Source organism: Mobula birostris, chromosome 6, assembly GCF_030028105.1.
Source record: "Mobula birostris isolate sMobBir1 chromosome 6, sMobBir1.hap1, whole genome shotgun sequence".
NCBI lineage: Eukaryota > Metazoa > Chordata > Chondrichthyes > Myliobatiformes > Myliobatidae > Mobula > Mobula birostris.
Window position 1 is genome coordinate 112,754,558 of NC_092375.1, and position 20,331 is coordinate 112,774,888.

General features: G+C 44.0%; 1 protein-coding gene across 3 annotated transcripts in view; it reads left to right on the forward strand.

Moving 5' to 3' along the window:
- Positions 1-430: 430 nt before the first annotated feature.
- The window catches only part of pnkd (PNKD metallo-beta-lactamase domain containing), a 52,911-nt gene continuing 33,010 nt past the window's right edge, over positions 431-20,331 (forward strand). For 2 of the 3 annotated variants that reach the window (XM_072261027.1, XM_072261026.1), the window contains exons 1-2: positions 454-585; positions 13,690-13,805. In XM_072261027.1, coding sequence (XP_072117128.1) covers positions 551-585; positions 13,690-13,805 — 151 coding nt within the window. In that variant the 5' untranslated portion in view covers positions 454-550. Of the gene's footprint in view, positions 586-13,689; positions 13,806-20,331 lie in introns of all 3 variants that reach the window. The other variant, XM_072261025.1, reaches the window with a different exon arrangement.

Genomic DNA, 20,331 nt, shown 5'->3' on the forward strand with positions numbered 1-20,331 from the left:
CTAAGGGGTCCCCAACCTAGGCTCCACGGACCCCTTGCTAAATGGTGATGTTGGGAACCCCTAGAGGCAAGGAGTTTACCACAGTCCCTAAGGGATTGCCTGTCAATCACACCAGAATCTACGCCCACTTTGTTATTGTTGAATGGAAAACTGAGTAAGACCCGGCGGAGGTTTGAGTGACAGGGATATTCACCTTTGATAGCGCCCCAACCGCACAACTCCTTATTTGGCGGGACAAGGCGGGTACTGCTGTGACGCAATATGTCAATCATTCTGTCTCCGCCTCACCTCCTAATTTGGCTAGATCAAAGCGGGGTGTCTCTCGTGATATGTGAACGTAAATGCCAATCATACCGTGGCCCGCCCTTTCATTGCCTAACAAGGTGTGGTGGGGGCAGGACCTTATTTGAAAATTTGCGCGTGCGCAGTGATGTTGAGCCTGGTCGTGGGTTGTGGGCTGGTGGCGCTGGCTTTCGGAATACTCACGCTGGTTGCTCTTGGCTGCCCAGGCCTGGGTTTTCGCCGGTGGCTGGCCACCAGAAGCGGTCTGATGGCTCGAACCGAGAAGCCACTCTTCAGGATCGCGTAAGTAACTGTCCAAATATGTTAGGTGGGCGGAGCTGAGGGGCGGGTGGAGGGGGCAAGGCTGAGGCGGAGTTGGGTAGAGCGGGTGCGCATGCGTCGGCACGGCGATCGCGCTGCCATTCATCCACCGCATGTCAATCAAATGCTGTGCCCAGCCCGGGGGGTGGGGGGGGGGAGGGGTCGTGAGCTTCTGCTGCAGAGGGTAGTTGCATTTGTTTAGCGTCTTTCACGTACCCTGGCTGTGGGGATTTGGGGGTCGCGGGGCTCTGATGCAGAGGCTGCAACATGTCGGGAAAAGGTTGCATTAGTTTAGTGTCTTCCACGACCTCGTACTGCCCCAGAGTCTTCATTGCCAGTAAAATACTGTTAACTCGCAGTGTCCCGTTTGCGTACTGCAAGATCCCACTAACTGCGATATGATTATTATCAATCACGTTGCTTATTGTGAGAACCGTCCTTTAAAAGTGAAGTCCGAATGGTTGACAGAATCTCAGATTGGCATCTCCTGATGCTGATCCTCGCTCGGCAATCAGCATTGTATTGTGTCGCATAATGAAGCTTTAGAGAGTGTGCAGAGGAGATTGACCAGGATGCTGCCTGGATTAGAGAGCATATTTTACAAGGTTAGGTTCAGCAAGCTAGTTTTTCACTTTGGAGGAAGAAGGATGAGAGGTGACTTGTCAGAGGTCTAAAGATAATAAGAGGCATAAATTGACTGGGCAACCAGCTTGCAGTGATAAAATGCATTTTCGTGGCTGGATGTTGCATACATTTTTTTAATGCCAGAACGTTATCATGAACCCAGCTGGTCAAGTTGTGTGCAGTAAGTAGGGCTATTGGATTGGGTAACAGCTTCTTGCCTCATGCTGTGAGACTAATGACTACCCTGCCACCACCGCGATCTTGTCTTTAGCATAGGGAGCTGTTTACTGTTTACAAGTGCTGTGCACTACAAGGACTTCGAAAGATATTATTAACTTATTTGTGGTCACTTGTTTTATGTGCTATGTGGTATATATGTCCTGGGTGCACTGTGGTCCGGAGGGACGTTGTTTGGTTTGATTAAGGCTGCATCTGGAAGAGAGTAAACAGCTGCTATTTTGGGCTGAGACCCTTCATCAGGACTGGAAAAAGAGATGCCAGTCTCTTTTTTTTGTTAGTCCTGATGAATGGTTTTGACCTGACACGTTGACTTTTACTCTTTTCTATAGATGCTGCTTGCCTTGCTGAATTCTTCCAGCATTTTGTGTGTTACTTGGATTTCCAGCATCTGCAGATTTTCTCTTGTCCACAAATCACCTGCCAGCTTGTACAACTCCATCTCCCCCCATCTTCTAGGTGGTACCTGAGACCAGGTGAGGAGGTTATAAAGAAAGTAGCTGGGAGATGATAAGAGGAAGAGGTAAAGGGAAAGATTAGGAGGAAGAGGTAAAGGGGTGAAGAAGAAAGAATCTGATAGGAGAGGAGGGTAGACCATGGGAGAGGGAAGGAGGAGGAGGACCAGAATGAGGTGAATAACTGGTGCAGAGAAGGGGTAATGGGGAGACAATGGGGAATGGAAAAAGAGGAGGGAGAAATTGGGGTTCATGTTCATGCCATTAGGTTGGAGGTTACCCTGATGGAATATGAGGTGGTGTTCCTCCAACCTGAGAGTGGCCTCATCATGGCAGTAGAGGAGGCAATGATAGGCAGACATGAATGGACAAAGAGGGAGAGAGAGGGGAAAAAAGTGTTTTTGGATCTGAGATTATTCATGACACGAGAAGAAACTTCTGGCGAAGGAATTCAGACCTGAAGCATTAACTTTGTTCCTCTTTTGACAAAAAATATCTGAGCATTTCCAGCATTTTCTGTTTTAAATTATGGAAAAGCCTCGGGGTTAAGAACCCACACAAAATTTTGGAGGAATTCAGCAGGTTGGGTAGCATATACGGAGAGGAATAAACAGGCATTGTTTTGGGCCGAGCCCCTTCATCAGGAATGGAAAGGAAGGGAAAAGAAACCAGAATAAGAAGACAGCTGGGGGGATGGGAAGGGGTACAAGCTGGCAGGTGATAGGTGAGACCAGGTGAGGGGGAAGGTGGGTGGGAAGAGGGGGTGTTGAGATGAGAAGCTTGACAGTGTTAGATGGAAGAGGTAAATGGCTGAAGAAGGAGGAATCTGATATGAGAGGAGAGTGGACCATGGGCGATAGGGAAGGAGGAGGGGCACCAGAGGGAGATAATGGGTAAGTAGGGTTTGGTAGGAACAGCCTTGTAGTGCGGCAGGTAATTAAAGAAGGGAAATGGCACTGATTGCAAAGCAGATGAAGTATAAAGGTGGGGGGAGGTTTGAGAAGCTGCTTAGGACTTAGTGGGACCACACCTGAAACGCTACTGTCTTGGTTCCTTTATTGTAGGAATAATTTGCATGAGTGGGAGTTCAATAGGCAGATTTCTGGGAGGAGTGTGTTCCCTTGGGAGAAACAATTGGGCAGGTTGGACCTGTGCTGGGAGTCATACACCATGAAAACAGGCTGTGCAGCTCAACCAGTCTGTGCTAGTCATGGAACCCACTCAGCTAGTCCCAATTTCCTGTGCTTGGCTCATTTCCCTCCAAGCCCCACCCTTCTATGTACCAAGTGCTTCTTCAATGGTACTGTTGTACCGGCCTCAACCACTTCCTTTGGCAGCTCGTCCCATATACTCACCGCTCTCTGTATGGGAAGATGTTACCCCTCAGGTCCTTAGCTTGCTCGACCTTTCATCTTCAGACATGCTGTCTTCTATGCAGCATCCTGGTAAGTCTTCTGTGCACTTTCTCTAAAGCTTCCACATCCTTCCTAGAATGAGGCGACTGGAGCTGAACACAATTCTCCAAGTATTGCCTAACCAAGGTTTCGTAGAGCGGCAGCATTACCTCATGCTGTTTGTGTAAATGAATGTTCAAGGAGGGGCAGAGTTACTGCCTCCTTGCAGTATATCTGTGCTGATCGGTCACCTAGGATCGATCTTTGGGCTGTTTGTTTTAGTAGACATTCAAGGGGTCTGAGTCTAGATAAAATAAACCCAATATGTAGAGTTTAGCTGATGGCTGTTTCTATTCCAAGACCATAAGATATGGGAGCAGAATTAGGCCATTCAGCCCATCAAGTCTGCTCTGCCATTCCATCCTGGCTGATCCCGGATCCCACTCAATCCCATACACCTGCCTTCTGTCCATATCCTTTGAGGACCTCGACTCCACCTGAATCTGTGGAATGCTCTTGTCACAGACCTATTTCTCTCTGGCTAAAATAAATTCTTCCTTACCTCTGTTCTAAAAGGTTGCCCCTCAATTTTGAGACTGTGCACTCTAGTTCTGGATACCCCACCCGAGGAAACATCCTCTTTACATTCACCCTATCTAGTCCTTTCAACATTCGGTAGGTTTCAGTGAGATCCCCTCCGCATTCTTCTAAATTCCAATGTGTACAAGCCCAAAGCTGCCACATGTCCCTTCATTCCCAAAATCGTCCTCATGAACCTCCTCTGGACTCTCTAATGACAACACATCCTATCTGAGATATGGGGCCCAAAACTGCTGACAATACTCCAAATATGGTCTGACAAGTGTCTTATAAAGCCTCAGCATTATCTCCTTGCTTTTATATTCTGTTCCCCTTGAAATAAATGCCAACTTTGCATTTCCTGCCTTCACCACAGACTCAACCTGTAAATTAAACTTCTGGGAGTCTTGCATGAGGACTCCTAAGTCCCTTTGCACCTCTGAAGTTTGAACTTTCTCCCCTTTTAGATAATAGTCCACACCATTGTTCCTTTTACCAAAATGCATTATCATACATTTCCCAACACTGTATTCCATCTGCCACTTTTTGTCCAATTTTCCAATTTGTCTAAGTCCTGCTGTAATTGCATTGCTTCCTCAGCACTACCTACCCCACCATCTATCCTTGTATCATCCGCAGACTTTGCCACAAAGCCATGACTTCCATTCTCCAAATTATTGACAAACATCGTGAAAAGTAGTGGTCCCAATACTGACCCCTGAGGAACACCACTAGTCACTGGCAGTCCCCTTTATTCCTGACTTGCTGTCTCCTGCCTGTCAGCCATTCCTCTATCCATGCCAGTATCTTTCCTGGCACAGCACAGGATTTTATCTTGTTATGTAGCCTCATGTGGCACTTTATCAAATGCCTTCTGAAGTGGCATCCAACAGGCTGTAGATTTTGCCCAAGCTCACCTGAAGAAGTGTTGGCCATCTGCTCTCTGCCTGTCCTCTTCTCTCATCATCCATCTGCTGACTGAACCTGGCATTTTGGGTAATAGTGCATCACAGTTTAAGTTTAAATTTGCTCAGATCCCCAGGTCCTTTAATTATCCAATGTGTGGTATATTTAGTTAGGGCCTACTAGCACAGTGGTTACGTACTCAGTGATATGTGCAAGGTATAACACTTTCGCACAGAAACAGGCCCATTGGCCTATCTAGTCCATGCCAACTATTATTCTGCCTAGTCCCATCAACCTGCACTTGAACCATAGCCTCCATACCCTATGTATGTATCCAAACTTCTCTTAAATATGAGAATCAAACCCACAACCACCATTTTGCTGGCAGCTAAATCCGCACTCACCACCCTCTGAGTGAAGAGGTTCGTCTAAAACATTTCACCTTTCACCCTTAACCCATGACCTCTACTTTTAGTCTCACTCATCCTCAGTGGAAAAAGCCTGCTTCATTTACCTTATCTATACCCCACAAAATTTTGTCCATCTTTATCAAATCTCTCCTCATTTTTATATTCTCCAGGGAATAAAGTCCCAGTCTATTTAACCTTTCTCTTTAACTTATCCTCAAGTCCCAGCAACATCCTTGTAAATTTTATCTGTACTCTTTCAATAATATTGATATCTTCCCCATGGGTCCTGTAGCGTTTTGTACAAGGTTCCTGTAGCACCGTGTCCTGAGAGCCAGACGACACATAATTAATTTGAATAGGTTGTATTACTTGGCCAATAATGTGTAGGTCTATGAAGATCCCTAGATATTTGTTTGATTCCCACTGCTGCAATGGTTTTAATTTGAACTCTTTTAATTAAGTCTGGAATTAAAAGCTGCATCAGTACCGTGACCACAAAAATCATTGGATTGTTGTTGTACCACACCTGGTTCACCAGTGAAGGAAGTAGTTACCCAGTCTGGCCTGTCTGTGACGTCAGGCTCTCTGCAACATGGTTAACTATTAATTACTCTTGGGAATGGCTTTCCTAGGTCGAGTGTAAAAGGTATAGACGCAGTGGACATGGAGAGGATGGTTCCGATATTGGGTACTCAGAATACACGGAGGTACTTTTAAAACAGATGAGGAACAATTTCTTTAGCCGGCCAGTGGAGAATCAGTGAAATTCATTGACACAGGTAGCTGTAGAGGTCATTGTTATATCTAAAGTGGACGTTGATAATTTCTTGATTAGTAAGAATATCAGAGATTATAGAGTCAATGTGTCTTAAGCCCATAAAGTCCTTCCGATTATGTACCAGTAACTTACACTAACCCTTCTAACCCTACACCGATATTCACACATTCCCATCAACTTGGCCAGTCATGTAGAGGTCTACAACGATCTCAACATACCAGTCCGATTCCCACCACAGCACTGGGTTAAACTTGAACTTTGTGTTGTGCAGTGAACTATATTTGACTAGGGAGTTTATGGCAAAGGAACTCTTCGGAGGCAATGATAGAATTTATCCTGAGTTTGAGAGGAAGAAGCTAAAATCAGATGTATCAGTACTACAGTTGAATAAAGGTAACTATGGAGGCATGAGAGAGCAGCTGGCCAAAGGGGAGACTAGCAGGGATGATGGTAGAGCAGCAATGGCTGGAGTTTCTGGGAATAATGCAGAAGACACAATCATTTCATCCCAAAAGAGAAGTATTCTAAAGGGAGGATGAGGCAACCATGACTGACAAAGGAAGTCAAAGACAGCATAAAAGCAAAAGAGAGGGCATACAGTATTGCAAAATATTAGTGGGGAGCTAGAGGATTGGGAAGTTTTGTAAACCAGCAGAAGGCAACTGAAAAGCAGTAAGGGGAGCAGGTGAAATATGCAGGTAAGCTTGCCAGAGGATGCCATTTTCTTTCAAAATAAAAAGAGTTAAAAGGTGGGCAAGAATGTACATTGGACCCCTGCAAAATGATACTGGGGAAATAATGGGGAACACAGATGGCAGACAAACTGAATAGTTTGCATCAGTCTTCACTGTGGACGATGCCAGCAATGTGCCAATAATTCAAGAGAGTCAGAGTCAGAGGCAAGAACTGAGTGTATTCATTATTACTAAGGAAAAGTTGCTTGGGAAGCTGAAAGGTCTGAAGGTAGATGTCCCCTGGTCCTGATGGACAACAGCCCAGAGTTCTGAAAAAAGTAGCTGAAGAGATGATTGAGGCATGAGTAGTGACCTTTCAAGAATCACTAGATTCTAGAATAGTTCTGGAAGACTGGAAAAGTGCAAATGTCACTCCACTTTTTAAGAAGGGAGGGAGGCAGGCAGAAGAAAGGAAATTATAGGCCAGTTCACCTGACTTCAGTGGTAGGGGAGATGTTGGAGTCCATTGTTAAGGATGAAGTTTTGGGATACTTGGAGGCACATGATAAAATAGACCAAAGTCAGCATGGTTTCCTTAAGAGGTAATCTTGTCTGACAAATTTGTTGGATTGCTTTGAGGAAGTAACAAGCAGGATAGGCAAAGAAGAGTTGGTTAATACTATTTACATGGATTTTCAGAAGGCCTTTGACAAGATGCTGAATAAGAGGCTGATTAACAAGACAAGGTGGTGCTACAGGAAAGATACTACCATGGACAGAAGATTGGATGACTGGCAGAAGGCAAGCAGTGGAGGGTGTAGGAAAGGGGTGCTTTTCTGGTTGGCTGTTGGCGACTAATGGTGTTCCCCAGGGGTCTGTGATTTTTTTTTCGCATTATATGCTAATGGTCTAGGCGGTGACATTGAAGGCCCTGGCCTAGTTTTAAGATGATACAAAGACTTGTGTGGGGGTGGGAGGCTAGTGTTGAGGAAGCGTAACTGAAGTGTTAAATTTGATTCCACCTTGGTACATGCTAAAATGTGTAACACAAGATGCAAGTTTGTAAGACAAAATGGTGTCAGCTTGGAATGTGGTAATGGCCTGGCTTCCCCTCACAGACCAATATTTTAACTCTATTTTGAATGCACATCATTAAGATTAGATAACAGTGGAGAATGTTTTCCTCTTTATGCACCTGCTGTTTCTATTTGAAGTTGTGTATGTCTAGGCCAAAGACTGTGAGAGATAAGGGGCTTGAAGGGTATAAAAAGGGGCAATTTATTTGTGTATGGGGTATCTTCTCATAAGCTGGGCAGAGACTAGTGCTAAGAACTAGAAACATAAGAACATCGAGAGAGAGAGGGACTGGAACGGCTGTTGGTTATTGTGGCAGTAATTGTGTGGTATGGATAAATATTATTTTGTCTCCTTTACTATATGGCTTTAATAAATTACCTTTAATATATGTTCAGTATCTCCTTTGTGAAAACTTGCTGCTAAATCAGAAAAGAGCTAGGAATGAAATTTTAAAAATATTTTTTGTTACCGGAAGCAGATAGTCTGCAGAAAGATTTGGACAGGTTGGGAGAATTGGCAAAAAGTGCAGATGGAAATACAGCTCAGGAAGTATGTTGTCATGCATTTTGGTAGAAGGAATAAAGGCACAGCCTAATGAGAGGTGTAAAGGGACTTGTAAGCCCTGGTGCAAGATTCCTTAAGGGTTAACTTTGCAGGTTGAGTCAATGGTAACAAAAGCAAATACAATGTTAGCATTCATTTTGAGAGAATTAAAATATGAAAACAAGGATGTAATGCTGAGGCATTGGTCAGCAGTTTTGGGCCCTTATCTAAGAAAGGACGTACTCGTATTGGAAAGGGTCCAGAGGAGGTTTGCAAGAATGATCCAGGGGTGGAGAGGTTAACATATGAGGAGCATTTGATAGCTCTAGCCTGTACTTGCTTACTTAGAAGGATCAGGAGGAGATGTAATTGAAACCTCTTGAATCTTGAAAGATTTGGATAGAATGGACATGGAGAGTATATTCTTAATAATAGGAGAGTCTAGAACCAGAGGGCACAGCCTCAATAAAAAGGTGTCTTTTTGGAATAGAGATGAGGAAGAATTTCTTTTAGTCACAGGAGGGTGAATCTCATTGCCACAGACAATTGTGGAGGCCAAGTCATTGGTTATCTTTAAAGCTGAGGTTGATGGGTTCTTGCTTGAGGATGTCAATGGTTATGGGGAGAAGGCAGGAGGGTAGGTTTGAGAAGGAAAAATAAATGAGTCATGATCAAATGGTGGAGCAGACACAATGGGCCAAATGGTCTGATTCTGCTCCTTTTTTTTTGTTCTTGAACTCATTTAATTAAGCCTGGAATTTAAAAAAAACTGTTATCAGTAATGTGGCTATAAAAAAATTATCAGATTGTTGCTATCGCCCACCTTGGTTCACAATGTTCTTCAGAGAAGTAATGACCTAGTCTGGTCTCCCTGTGACTTCAGACTCTTGGAAACGTGGTTGACTATTATCATTGTCAGGAATGGCTTCTCTAAGTTATGGGTCAAGGGCAGTGTTTAACATGCTACTTATGGGATGTTGTAGAGATTTAAGGCCAAATCCTCCAGGCCACCTAGCACTAATTTACACTAATCCTACACAATCCCTTTCGAAAGTAATTCCCACCACATTCCCATCAGCTCCCTGCCCCCAAGGTTTTGCTTGTAGCCTGCAATCTAGGGACAATTAACGGCAACCAATTAACTTTACAACTTGTGTATCTTTGGGATGTGAGAGGAAGTTGAAGTAGTCCTGGAAGCCCACGCAGTTAGTGGGAGGGCATGAATTCTGCACACAGGCACTGCTGGAGGTCAGGACTAAATCCCAGTCACTGGTGCTGTGAGCCAGCAGCATCATTGTGACTGTCACAGACAATGGGTAGACATGTTGTAGTGGGGCACCATGGTAGCAAAGTGGTTAGCGCAATGTTATTACAGCTCGAGATGTCAGAGTTCAATTCCAGTGCTGTCTGTAAGGAGTTTATATGTCCTTCCTGTGAGCTCATGGGTTTCCTTCAGGTGTTCTGGTTTCCTCCCACGGTTCAAAGACATACAGGCTAGTAGGTTAATTGGTCGTGTAAATTGTCCTGTGATTAGACTAGTATTAAATAGGTGGGTTGTTGGGTGGCACGGCTCATTGGCCGGAACTACCTGTTCTGCGCTGTATCTCTAAATAAATAAATGAGCTTTCGCCTTGAGCAACTATAATTCTTGTGGTAATGGGCTGTGATACAATGGATAGTTTCAAGCCATTAATGGTCACCTGCCCAAATGTGCAATAGATGCAATTTCGGTGTACACAATTTGCAATTTAAATAAAAGTAGCTGGCAGTTCATCCCTGCTAGTGTTCTGCGAATGGTAGGCTGTACTCAGGTGTGAGAGAACAAGTCCTTGGTGCATAAAAGCCAAGGAAAGGGCATAGAAGGTAGCAAAAATGAGTGGGAATTTGGGTGATTGGGAAGCTTTTAAAATCCAACAAAAGGCAATTAAAAAGCTATAAGAAGGGAAAGGATGAAATATGAGGGCAAACTAGCCAATAATGTAAAGGAGGGTACCAAAAGCTTTTTCAGTTATATAAAGAGTAAAAGGGAAGTGAGAGTTGATATTGGACCACTGGAAAATGATGCTGGTGAGGTAGTAATGGGGCACAAAGGAACGGCAGATAAACTTAATGGGTACTAAGTCATTCAGCATGGTTTCTGTAAAGGGAAATCTTGCTTGACAAATCTGTTAGAGTTCTTCAAGGAAGTAACAAGCAGGGTTGACAAAAGAGAGAAGTGGACGTCATTTGCTTGGATTTTCAGAAGGCATTTGAAAAGGTGCCACACATGAGGCTGATTAACAAGGTAGTGTCCTATGGCATTACAGGAAATTCTAGCATGGATAGAGAAACCGCTGACAGGCATGAGGCAGTGAGTGGGAATAAAAAGGGCCTTTGCTGGTTGGCTGCCAGTGACTGCCATTACGACACATCTGGATAATAGTAACAGGATTGGTCCAAGTCAGCATGGATTTACGAAGGGGAAATCGTGCTTGACTAATCTTCTGGAATTTTTTGAGGATGTAACTTTGAAAATGGACAAGGGAGAGCCAGTGGATGTAGTGTACCTGGACTTTCAGAAAGCCTTTGATAAAGTCCCACATAGGAGATTAGTGGGCAAAATTAGGGCACATGGTATTGGGGGCAGAGTACTGACATGGATTGAAAATTGGCTGGCTGACAGAAAACAAAGAGTAGCAATTAGCGGATCCCTTTCGGAATGGCAGGCGGTGACCAGTGGGGTACCGCAGGGTTCAGTGCTGGGACCGCAGCTGTTTACATTATATATTAATGATTTAGATGAGGGAATTAAAAGTAACATTAGCAAATTTGCCGATGACACAAGCTGGGAGGCAGTGTGAAATGTGAGGAGGATGTTATGAGAATGCAGGGTGACTTGGACAGGCTGGGTGAGTGGGCAGATGCATGGCAGGTGCAGTTTAATGTGGATAAATGTGAGGTTATCCACTTTGGTGGTAAGAACGGGAAGGCAGATTATTATCTAAATGGAGTCAAGTTAGGAAAAGGGGAAGCACAACGAGATCTAGGTGTTCTTGTACATCAGTCACTGAAAGCAAGCATGCAAGTACAGCAGGCAGTGAAAAAAGCTAATGGCATGCTGGCCTTCATAACAAGGGGAATTGAGTATAAGAGCAAAGAGGTCCTTCTGCAGCTGTACAGGGCCCTGGTGAGACCACACCTGGAGTACTGTGTGCAGTTTTGGTCTCCAAATTTGAGGAAGGATATTCTTGCTATTGAGGGAGTGCAGCATAGGTTCACAAGGTTAATTCCTGGGATGGTGGGACTGTCATATGTCGAAAGATTGGGGCAACTGGGCTTGTATACTCTGGAATTTAGAAGGCTGAGAGGGGATTTTATTGAAACATATAAGATTTATTAAGGGATTGGACACGCTGCAGGCAGGAAGCATGTTCCTGCTGATGGGTGAGTCCAGAACCAGAGGCCACAGTTTAAGAATTAGGGGTAGGACATTTAGAACGGAGTTGAGGAAAAACTTTTTCACCCAGAGAGTGGTGGATATATGGAATGCTCTGCTCCAGAAGGCTGTGGAAGTCAAGTCTCTGGATGCTTTCAAGAAAGAGATGGATAGAGTTCTTAAAGATAGCGGAATCAAAGGTTATGGGGATAAGGCAGGAACTGGATACTGATTGTGGATGATCAGCCATGATCACAGTGAATGGCGGTGCTGGCTTGAAGGGCTGAATGGCCTACTCCTGCACCTATTGTCTATTGACTAGTGGTGTTCCTCAGGGGTCAGTATTGGGACAACTACTTTTCACATTGTTTGTCAATGATTTGGATAATGGAATTGATGGCTTTGTGGCAAAGTTTGCAGATGATACGAAAATAGGTGGAGGGGTAGCTACTGCCGAGGAAGTAATGCGATTTCAGCAGGACTTGGATGAATTGGAAGAATGGGCAAAAATGTGGCAGATGGAATACAGTGTTGGGAAATATATGATAATGCATTTTGGTAAAAGGAACAATAGTGCAGACTATTGGGGAGAAGGTTCAAACATCAGAGGGACTTAGGAGTCCTTGTACAAGACTCCCAGAAGGTTCATTTACAGGTTGAGTTTGTGGTAAAAAAGGCAAATGCAATTTTGGCATTAATTTCAAGGGGAATAGAATATAATAGCAGGGAGATAATAGGAAGGCTTTATAAGACATTAGTCAGGCTGCACAGTTTTTGGCCCCATATCTCAAGAGATGTCATTAGAGAGTCCAGAGGATGTTCATGAGGATGATTCCGGAAATGAAGGGGTTAACCTGAGGTCCATGGGTATATTTAAGGTGAAAGTTGATGCTGGCCTGATCAGTCAAGGCATCAAACAATGTGGCGAGAAGGCAGGTATGTGGGGTTGAGTGGGATCTGGATCAGCCATCTTGGAATGGCGGACACACTCATTGGGCACACTCATTCTCCTCCTATGTCTTATGGTCATGGTGTGGAGTGAAGTTGCTTTTTGCTGTGTTGGTAGTGTTTAGGAAGTTCTGTCCGGTATCTGAGCTGTGGTAAAGGTGGGAGGCACTATCTGAGATGTCAACAAATTTGACTTTACAGTGACTTGTCCTATTGGTAAGATATAAAAAAATTCAGAAATCTGAGGTGCAGATTGACTTGGGAGTCCTCATGCAGGATTTCCTAAAGGCTAACTTGCAGGTTGAGTAGGTTATGAGGAAGGTAAATGCAGTGTTAGCATTCATTTTGAGAGGATTAGAATGTAAAAGCAAGGATGTAATGCTGAGGCTCTATAAGGCGTTGGTCAGACCGCGCTTGGAGTATTGTGAGCTGTTTTGGGCCCCTTATCTCAGAAATGGTATGCTGGTATTGGAGAGGGTCCAGAGGAGGTTCATGAGAATGATCCCAGGAATGCAAGGTTTAGCATAATTGGAGCATTTAGCTGTGGTCCTGTACACACTGGTGTTTAGATGAATGATGGGGTTTCATTGAAACCTATCGAATATTGAGAGGACTAGCTAGAGCAGACATGGAGAGGTGGTTTCCTATAATGGGACAGACTTGGGCAAGAGGATGTGGCCTCAGAATAGAGGGATGCCTGTTTAGAACAGAGATGGGGTTGGGGAATTTCTTTAGCCAGAGGGTGATGAATTACACTGATTCATTGCTTCAGATGGCTGTGGAGGTCAAGTCATTGGGAATACTTAAAGTGGAAGATGACAGGTTACAGGGAGAAGGCAGGTGACTGGAGTTGAGAAGGAAGATAATCAACCCTAATGGGCTGACTGACCTAATTCTGTTCAAATGCCTTGTGTCTTATGGTCTTGTATTTTAATATGATCCTCCCTGTGATTTTTTTCTTTAGTTATTCCACCACCACCCCCCCCCCCCCCAAACAACAACCTCTCCTCGGTCTCTTTGTGTTAATATCCAATGCTTTGTTTCAGATACTCCTTGTATACAAAGACCAGACTAGGATACATTTTTCATAAGAAGCAGCTGAAAAGGACACGAGAGCATTATCCCACCGGTCATTCCATTGTCTGTCCTATGAACATTAACGGTAAGTTTTAATTAACTGAAGGATAACAGCTTCAGACACCCACCACTTCCTCAGCTGTCTTTAAACTGTTGTGAGTGGGCTTGTTGAGAGCTCGCAGGCTTTGCTGGAAGTTGAGATCATGGGAAATGTGCTCTAAATCTGTCAGCGTCAGATTCTAATTGAGATGTAAAGGCATAAGGCATCTGCAGATGTGGAAGCTCTGAAACTGAAAAACAATGCTTGTATTCCCCACCAGAATATGCAATATATTTGGAAAGAGAAAAGATGTCTCAGTTACAATGAAAGGCAATGGAAACCTGAGCAAATTCTCTCCGAGTATTCTCATAAATTTTACCAACATTTTCTGTTTTTTATTTCAGATTCAGATTCATAGCGGAATCAAAGGTTATGGGGATAAGGCAGGAACTGGATACTATTGTGGATGATCAGCCATGGTCACAGTGAATGGCGGTGCTGGCTCGAAGGGCCGAATGGCCTACTCCTGCACCTATTGTCTATTGTCATGAAAAGTGAAATGTTTAATGGGAACATGGGGGAAATTCTTCACTCAGACAGTAGTGAGAGTGTAGAACTAGCTGCAGATGGAGGTTCAATTTCAACATTTAAGAGAAGTTTGGAGTGCATGGATGGGAGAGGTATGGAGGATTGTGGTCCAGCTGCAGGTCAATGGGCTAGGCAGATTAATACTTTGACACGTTATTTGTGGGCTGGAGGACCTCTGATTGTGCTGTAGTGTTCTATGACTCTATTTATTAAATGTACATCGAAACATAGAGTGAAATGTATCATTTGTGTTAACAGCCAGCGCCCCCAAGAGTGTGCTGGGGCTACACATGCTGGCACCAACATAACATTTCACCATGCTCGGTAGCACAAAACAGAACACACTAACAGGAAAGCAAGTTTCATTCCTCCTTCTTGCCCACCCACACATGCAGGGACAGGCTACCTCTGGGCCTCCATAGAAAGCCTACAGCACAATACAGGCCCTTTGGCCCATGAAGCTGTGCTGAACATGTCCTTTCCTTAGAAATTACCTAGGATTGCCCATAGCCCTGTATTTTTCTGAGCTCCATGTACCTGTCCAGGAGTCTCTTAAAAGACCCTATCGTATCCACCTCCACCACTATGGCCAGCAGCCCATTCCACACACACACCACTCTCTGCATTTATATAAAAAAAACTTACCCCTGACATCTCCTCTTACCTACTTCCTAGCACCTTAAAACTGTGCCCTCTCATGCTAGCCATTCCAGCCCTAGGAAAAAGCCTCACTATCCACACGATCAATGCCTTTCATCATCTTGTACACCTCTGTCAGGTCACCTCTCATGCTTCGTCGCTCCAAGCAAAAACGGCCAAGTTCACTCAACCTATTCTCAAAAGGCATTCTCCCCAATCCAGGCAACATCCTTGTAAATCTCCTCTGCACCCTTTCTATGGTTCCCACATCCTTCCTATAGTGAGGCGACCAGAACTGAGCACAGTACTCCAAGTGGGGTCTGACCAGGGTCCTATATAGCTGCAACATTACCTCTCGGCTCTTAAACTCAATCCCACGATTGATGAAGGCCAATGCTCCGTATGCTTTCTTAACCACAGAGTCAACCTGCGCAGCAGCTTTGAGTGTCCTATAGACTCGGACCCCAAGATCGCTCCGATCCTCCACATTGCCAAGAGTCTTACCATTAATACTATATTCTGTCATCATATTTGACCTACCAAAATGAACCACCTCACACTTACCTGGGTTGAACTCCATCTGCCACTTCTTAGCCCATTTTTGCATCCTATCAATGTCCCACTGTAACCTCTGACAGCCCTCCACACTATACACAACACCTCCAACCTTTGTGTCATCAGCAAGTTTTATAACCCATCCCTCCACTTCCTCATCCAGGTCACTTATAAAAATCACGAAGAGTAGGGGTCCCAGAACAGATCCCTGAAGCACACCACTGGTGACTGACCTCCATGCAGAATATGACCCGTCAACAACCACTCTTTGCTTTCTGTGGGTGAGCCAGTTCTGGATCCACAAAGCAATGTCCCCTTGGATCCCATGCTTCCTTACTTTCTCAATAAGCCTTGCTTGGGGTACCTTGTCAAATGCCTTGCTGAAATCCATATACACTACACCTACTGCTCTACCTTCATCAATGTGCTTAGTCATTTCCTCAAAAAAATTCAATCAGGCTTGTAAGGCATGACCTGCCTTTCACAAAGCTGTGCTGACTATTCCTAATCATGTTATGCGTCTTCATATGTTCATAAATCCTACCTCTCAGAATCTTCTCCATCAACTTACCAACCACTGAAGTAAGACTCACTGGGCTATAATTTCCTGGGCTATCTCCACTCCCTTTCTTAAATAATGGAACAACATCTGCAACCCTGCAACCCTCCAGAACCTCTCCTGTCCCTTCTGTCCCCACTGATGATGCAAAAATCATCGCCAGAGGCTCAGCAATCTCCTCCCTCACCTCCTACAGTAGACTGGGGTACATCTCGTCTGGCACCGGTGACTTATCCAACTTGATGCTTTCCAAAAGCTCCTGCATATCCTCTTAATGTCAACATGCTCAAGATTTTCAGTCCGCTGTAAGTCATCCCTACAATCGCCAAGATCCTTTTCCGTAGTGAATACTGAAGCAAAGTACTTATCAAGTACCTCTGCTGTCTCCTCCAGTTCCATACACACTTTTCCACTGTCACACTCGATTGGTCCTATTCTCTCATTGGTCCTATTATCACCTTGCTCTTCTTATGGCCCCTTATGGCTCTCCTCATTTCTTACTTAAGCTCCTTCCTGCTAGCTTTATAATCTTCTAGATCTCTATCATTACCTAGTTTTTTTTTGGAACTTTTTGTAAGCTCTTCTTTTCTTCTTGACTAGGTTTACAACAGCCTTTGTACACCACGGTTCCTGTACCCTACCATCCTTTCCCTGTCCCATTGGAACATACCTTTGCAGAACTCCACTCAAATACCCCCTGAATATTTGCCACATTTCTTCCGTACATTTCCCTGAGAATATCTGTTCCCAATTTATGCCTCCAAGTTCCTGCCTGATAGCCTCATATTTCCCCTTACTCCAATTAAACGCTTTCCTAACTTGTCTGTATGTATCCCTCTCCAATGCTATGGTAAAGAAGATAGAATTGTGATCAGTAACTCCAAAATGCTGTCCTCACTGAGAGATCTGATACCTGACCAGGTTCATTTCCCAATACCAGATCAAGTACAACCTCTCCTCTTGTAGGCTTATCTACATATTGTGTCAAGAAACCTTGAATACACCTAACAAACTCTACCCCATCTAAACCCCTTGCTCTAGGGACATGCCAATTGATATTTGGGAAATTAAAATCTCCCACTACGAAACACTGTTATTACACCTTTCCAGAATCTGTCTCCCTATCTGCTCCTTGATGTCCCTGTTACTATTGGGTGGTCTACACACACACACACACCCCCCCCCCCCCCCACCCAGTAGGGTTATTGACCCCTTCCTGTTCCCAACTTCCACCAGCAGAGACTCCATAGACAATCCATCCATGTCTATCTGATCAACAGTGCCACGGCCCCACTTCTTTTGCCTCCTTCCCTGTCCTTTCTGAAACATCTAAAGCCTGACGCTCAAAGTAACCATTCCTGCCCCTGAGCCATTCAAATCTTTGTAATGGCCACAACATCATAGCTCCAAGTACTGATCCAACAACATCATAGCTCCCAAGTACTGATTCTATGGCCCTGGATGTTTCATATCTACATAGTTTATTATTTCTTTGCAATTCTGATTAGTAATTCCGATTCAGGGAGTTGTGTCCTGCTCTAGAAGCTTTAGTTTGCAGTTTAAACTAACGTTGAAGCCTGAAGACCCACAATCAATTCAGAAACCTCTCGTCTATCAGATTTCTGAACAGTCCATGAAACACTACCTCATCATTCCTTTTTAATTTTGGCGCTCTTCATTTTTGTAATTCATGCTAATTTTGTGTCTTTGCCCTGTACTGCTATCCCAAAACAACACATTTCAAGTCATCTAAATCAATGATAATACATCTGATTCTGATAATGTTGTACTGAGGAAGCTCCATGGACAAACAGTCCCTTGGAGAGCAGATAACAATCTTCTGGAGGAATTCAGCAGGTCTTGCAGCATCTGGGGAGAGGAGGAATTAAAGGCTGTATGGCCCATGATGTTATGCCAATCTTTTAGCCTGTTCTAGGGTCAATCTAACTCTTCTCTCCATTTTACTATCATCCATGTGCCTACCTAAGAGTTTCTTAAATGTCCTTAAAATATCTGCCTGTACCAGCACCCCTGACAGCAAGTTCAGTGCATCCACAGCTCTTTCATCATCACTAATCCAATCAGCATTCATTTATGCCTTGCTCTTGACTTCTGAACCTGTGGATTGCAAAAACACCAGGATCCAACAGTACTGTTAACTGTTTTCTCCATTATGGAAGAATGTGGAAGCTTTAGACTCTAAAATTTAGAGAGAGGCCTATGGATGTTAGAAAAATGGAAGGCTTTGTATGAGGGAAGGATTAGAATGATCATGGAGTTGTTTTTAAAAGTTGACACATTGTGGGCCAAAGGTCCTGTATTGTGTTGTAGTGTTCTATGTTATGTGTTTCTCCACTTTGTGCTATTGTGCTTTGGGTTTTCCATTAATGTGCATTAAGGGGCCGAGGCAACAACATTTAAGGCTGCTCTCAGTGAGACTGCACCAAGGGAGCACTTTCTGTCTGAGAAGCATGACTTTGGAAAATGCTTGCGTTTTTTCCTTTATCTGCTTGGTAATTGTTTCCTGTTGCAAAGTTTGGAATAGTGTCTGTCTTAGCTGTCTGATATCAAGCATGCAAATAATCTAATCTGCCCAGAGAGCCAACTCTGCAATTAGGACCTCAGTGTGGAGGATGTTAGGCAAGAGCTTGCTGGGGTATTGGGGCTGAATTTGGTTCAGTTCTTCAGCCTGTGTATGTAAAGGACTTGACTGAAGCAGGGTTGATGTAATCTCCAATGTCTACAGTGAGGGAGTGCTGCACCCTCATGGGAGCAGCATTGAGAGAGAGATGCGGTAGTTAGCTCTGAAGGAGTGCTGCACTGTTGGTGTTGTCACATATAGCAAGATAACAATTAAAAGCTTGTCTTGCATACTCTTCATACATATTAACTCATTACACAGTGTATTGAGGTAGAACAAGGTAAGATATTAACAATGCAGAATAAAGTGTAAAAGCTGCTGAGAAAGTGCAGTACAAGTAAATGAAGTCCTAAAGAGGTAGATGCTTTTAATTTAGAAATACAGCAGGGTAATAGGCCCTTCCGGCCTAATGAGGCCAGTTACACCCATGTGAGCAATTAACCTTCTAACCTGGACATCATTCAAATGTAGGAGGAAACTGGAGCACTTGGAGGAAACACATACAGTCATGGGGAGAAAGTACAAAGTCCTTACAGATAGCAATGGAATTGAACCTGGATGGTGGTATTACACTAACTGCTATGCTACTAAGCTGCCCCCACCCCCCAATAAAAGAGATTATTTGGTCCAGAGTTCATCTTATCATAAAAAGATCAAGAGGCTGATATCAATGGGATAGAAGTTGTCTTTGAGCTTGATGGTACATGCTTTCAGGTTTTGTATCTTCTGCCTGATGGGAGAGGAAGGAAAATAAGAATGTCTAAGGTGGGTGGAGTCTTTGATTCTGCTGGATGCTTTACTGGGGCAGTGAGAAGTATAGGCAGAGTGTATCGAGGGGAAGGTGGTTCCTGTGATTTGTGAATTGAGGTGGCTTATTTCAGCTGTACAAGTTGTTGATTTGGCATAGGTTTAAGGTGAGAGGGAAAAGATTTAAAATGGATCCACTGGGGAAAGAATATAGCTCAGAGAGATGGCACTGGGATTATGGAAAAAACTGACATAGGAAGTGGTGGAGATGGGCACAATTATAAAATTTAAGAGACATTTGTACAGGTACATGAATAGGAAAGGTTTAGAAGGGTTTGAGCCAAGGGGCATTTCTATGTTGAATATGGCTCTACTTCCCCCCCGCCTCCCCCCCAAAAAAAATTCAACATTCTCTTTTTTGCCCTCAACCACCTCCACCACATCCTCTATAGTTTAGCACTCAAATGCTAATGCCAACCCAAGCCAACTGATCCTGGTCCAAAGAAAGGTCACCAATGTCTCTACTTCTTCAGGAGGCCAGAGAAATTTGGCATGTCCTTGTAGACCCTCAATTTTTATTGATGCACCAGAAAAAGTATTCTATCTGGATGTGTAACATCTTGGTATAACAACTGTTCTGCCTGTGGCTGCAAGAAATTGCAAAGCTGTGGACACAGCATCAACTGTTTGTTCTCCATGGATGCTGCCTGATCATCTTGAGTTCCTCCAGCGTTTTGTGTGGGTTGTTCAGCATTGTGGGGATATAGGGGAAGATGTTGTTGATGTAGGGTTCTGACCCAGAACATCAGTTCTTATGGCTCTGTTTACATGGAGTCATGTTT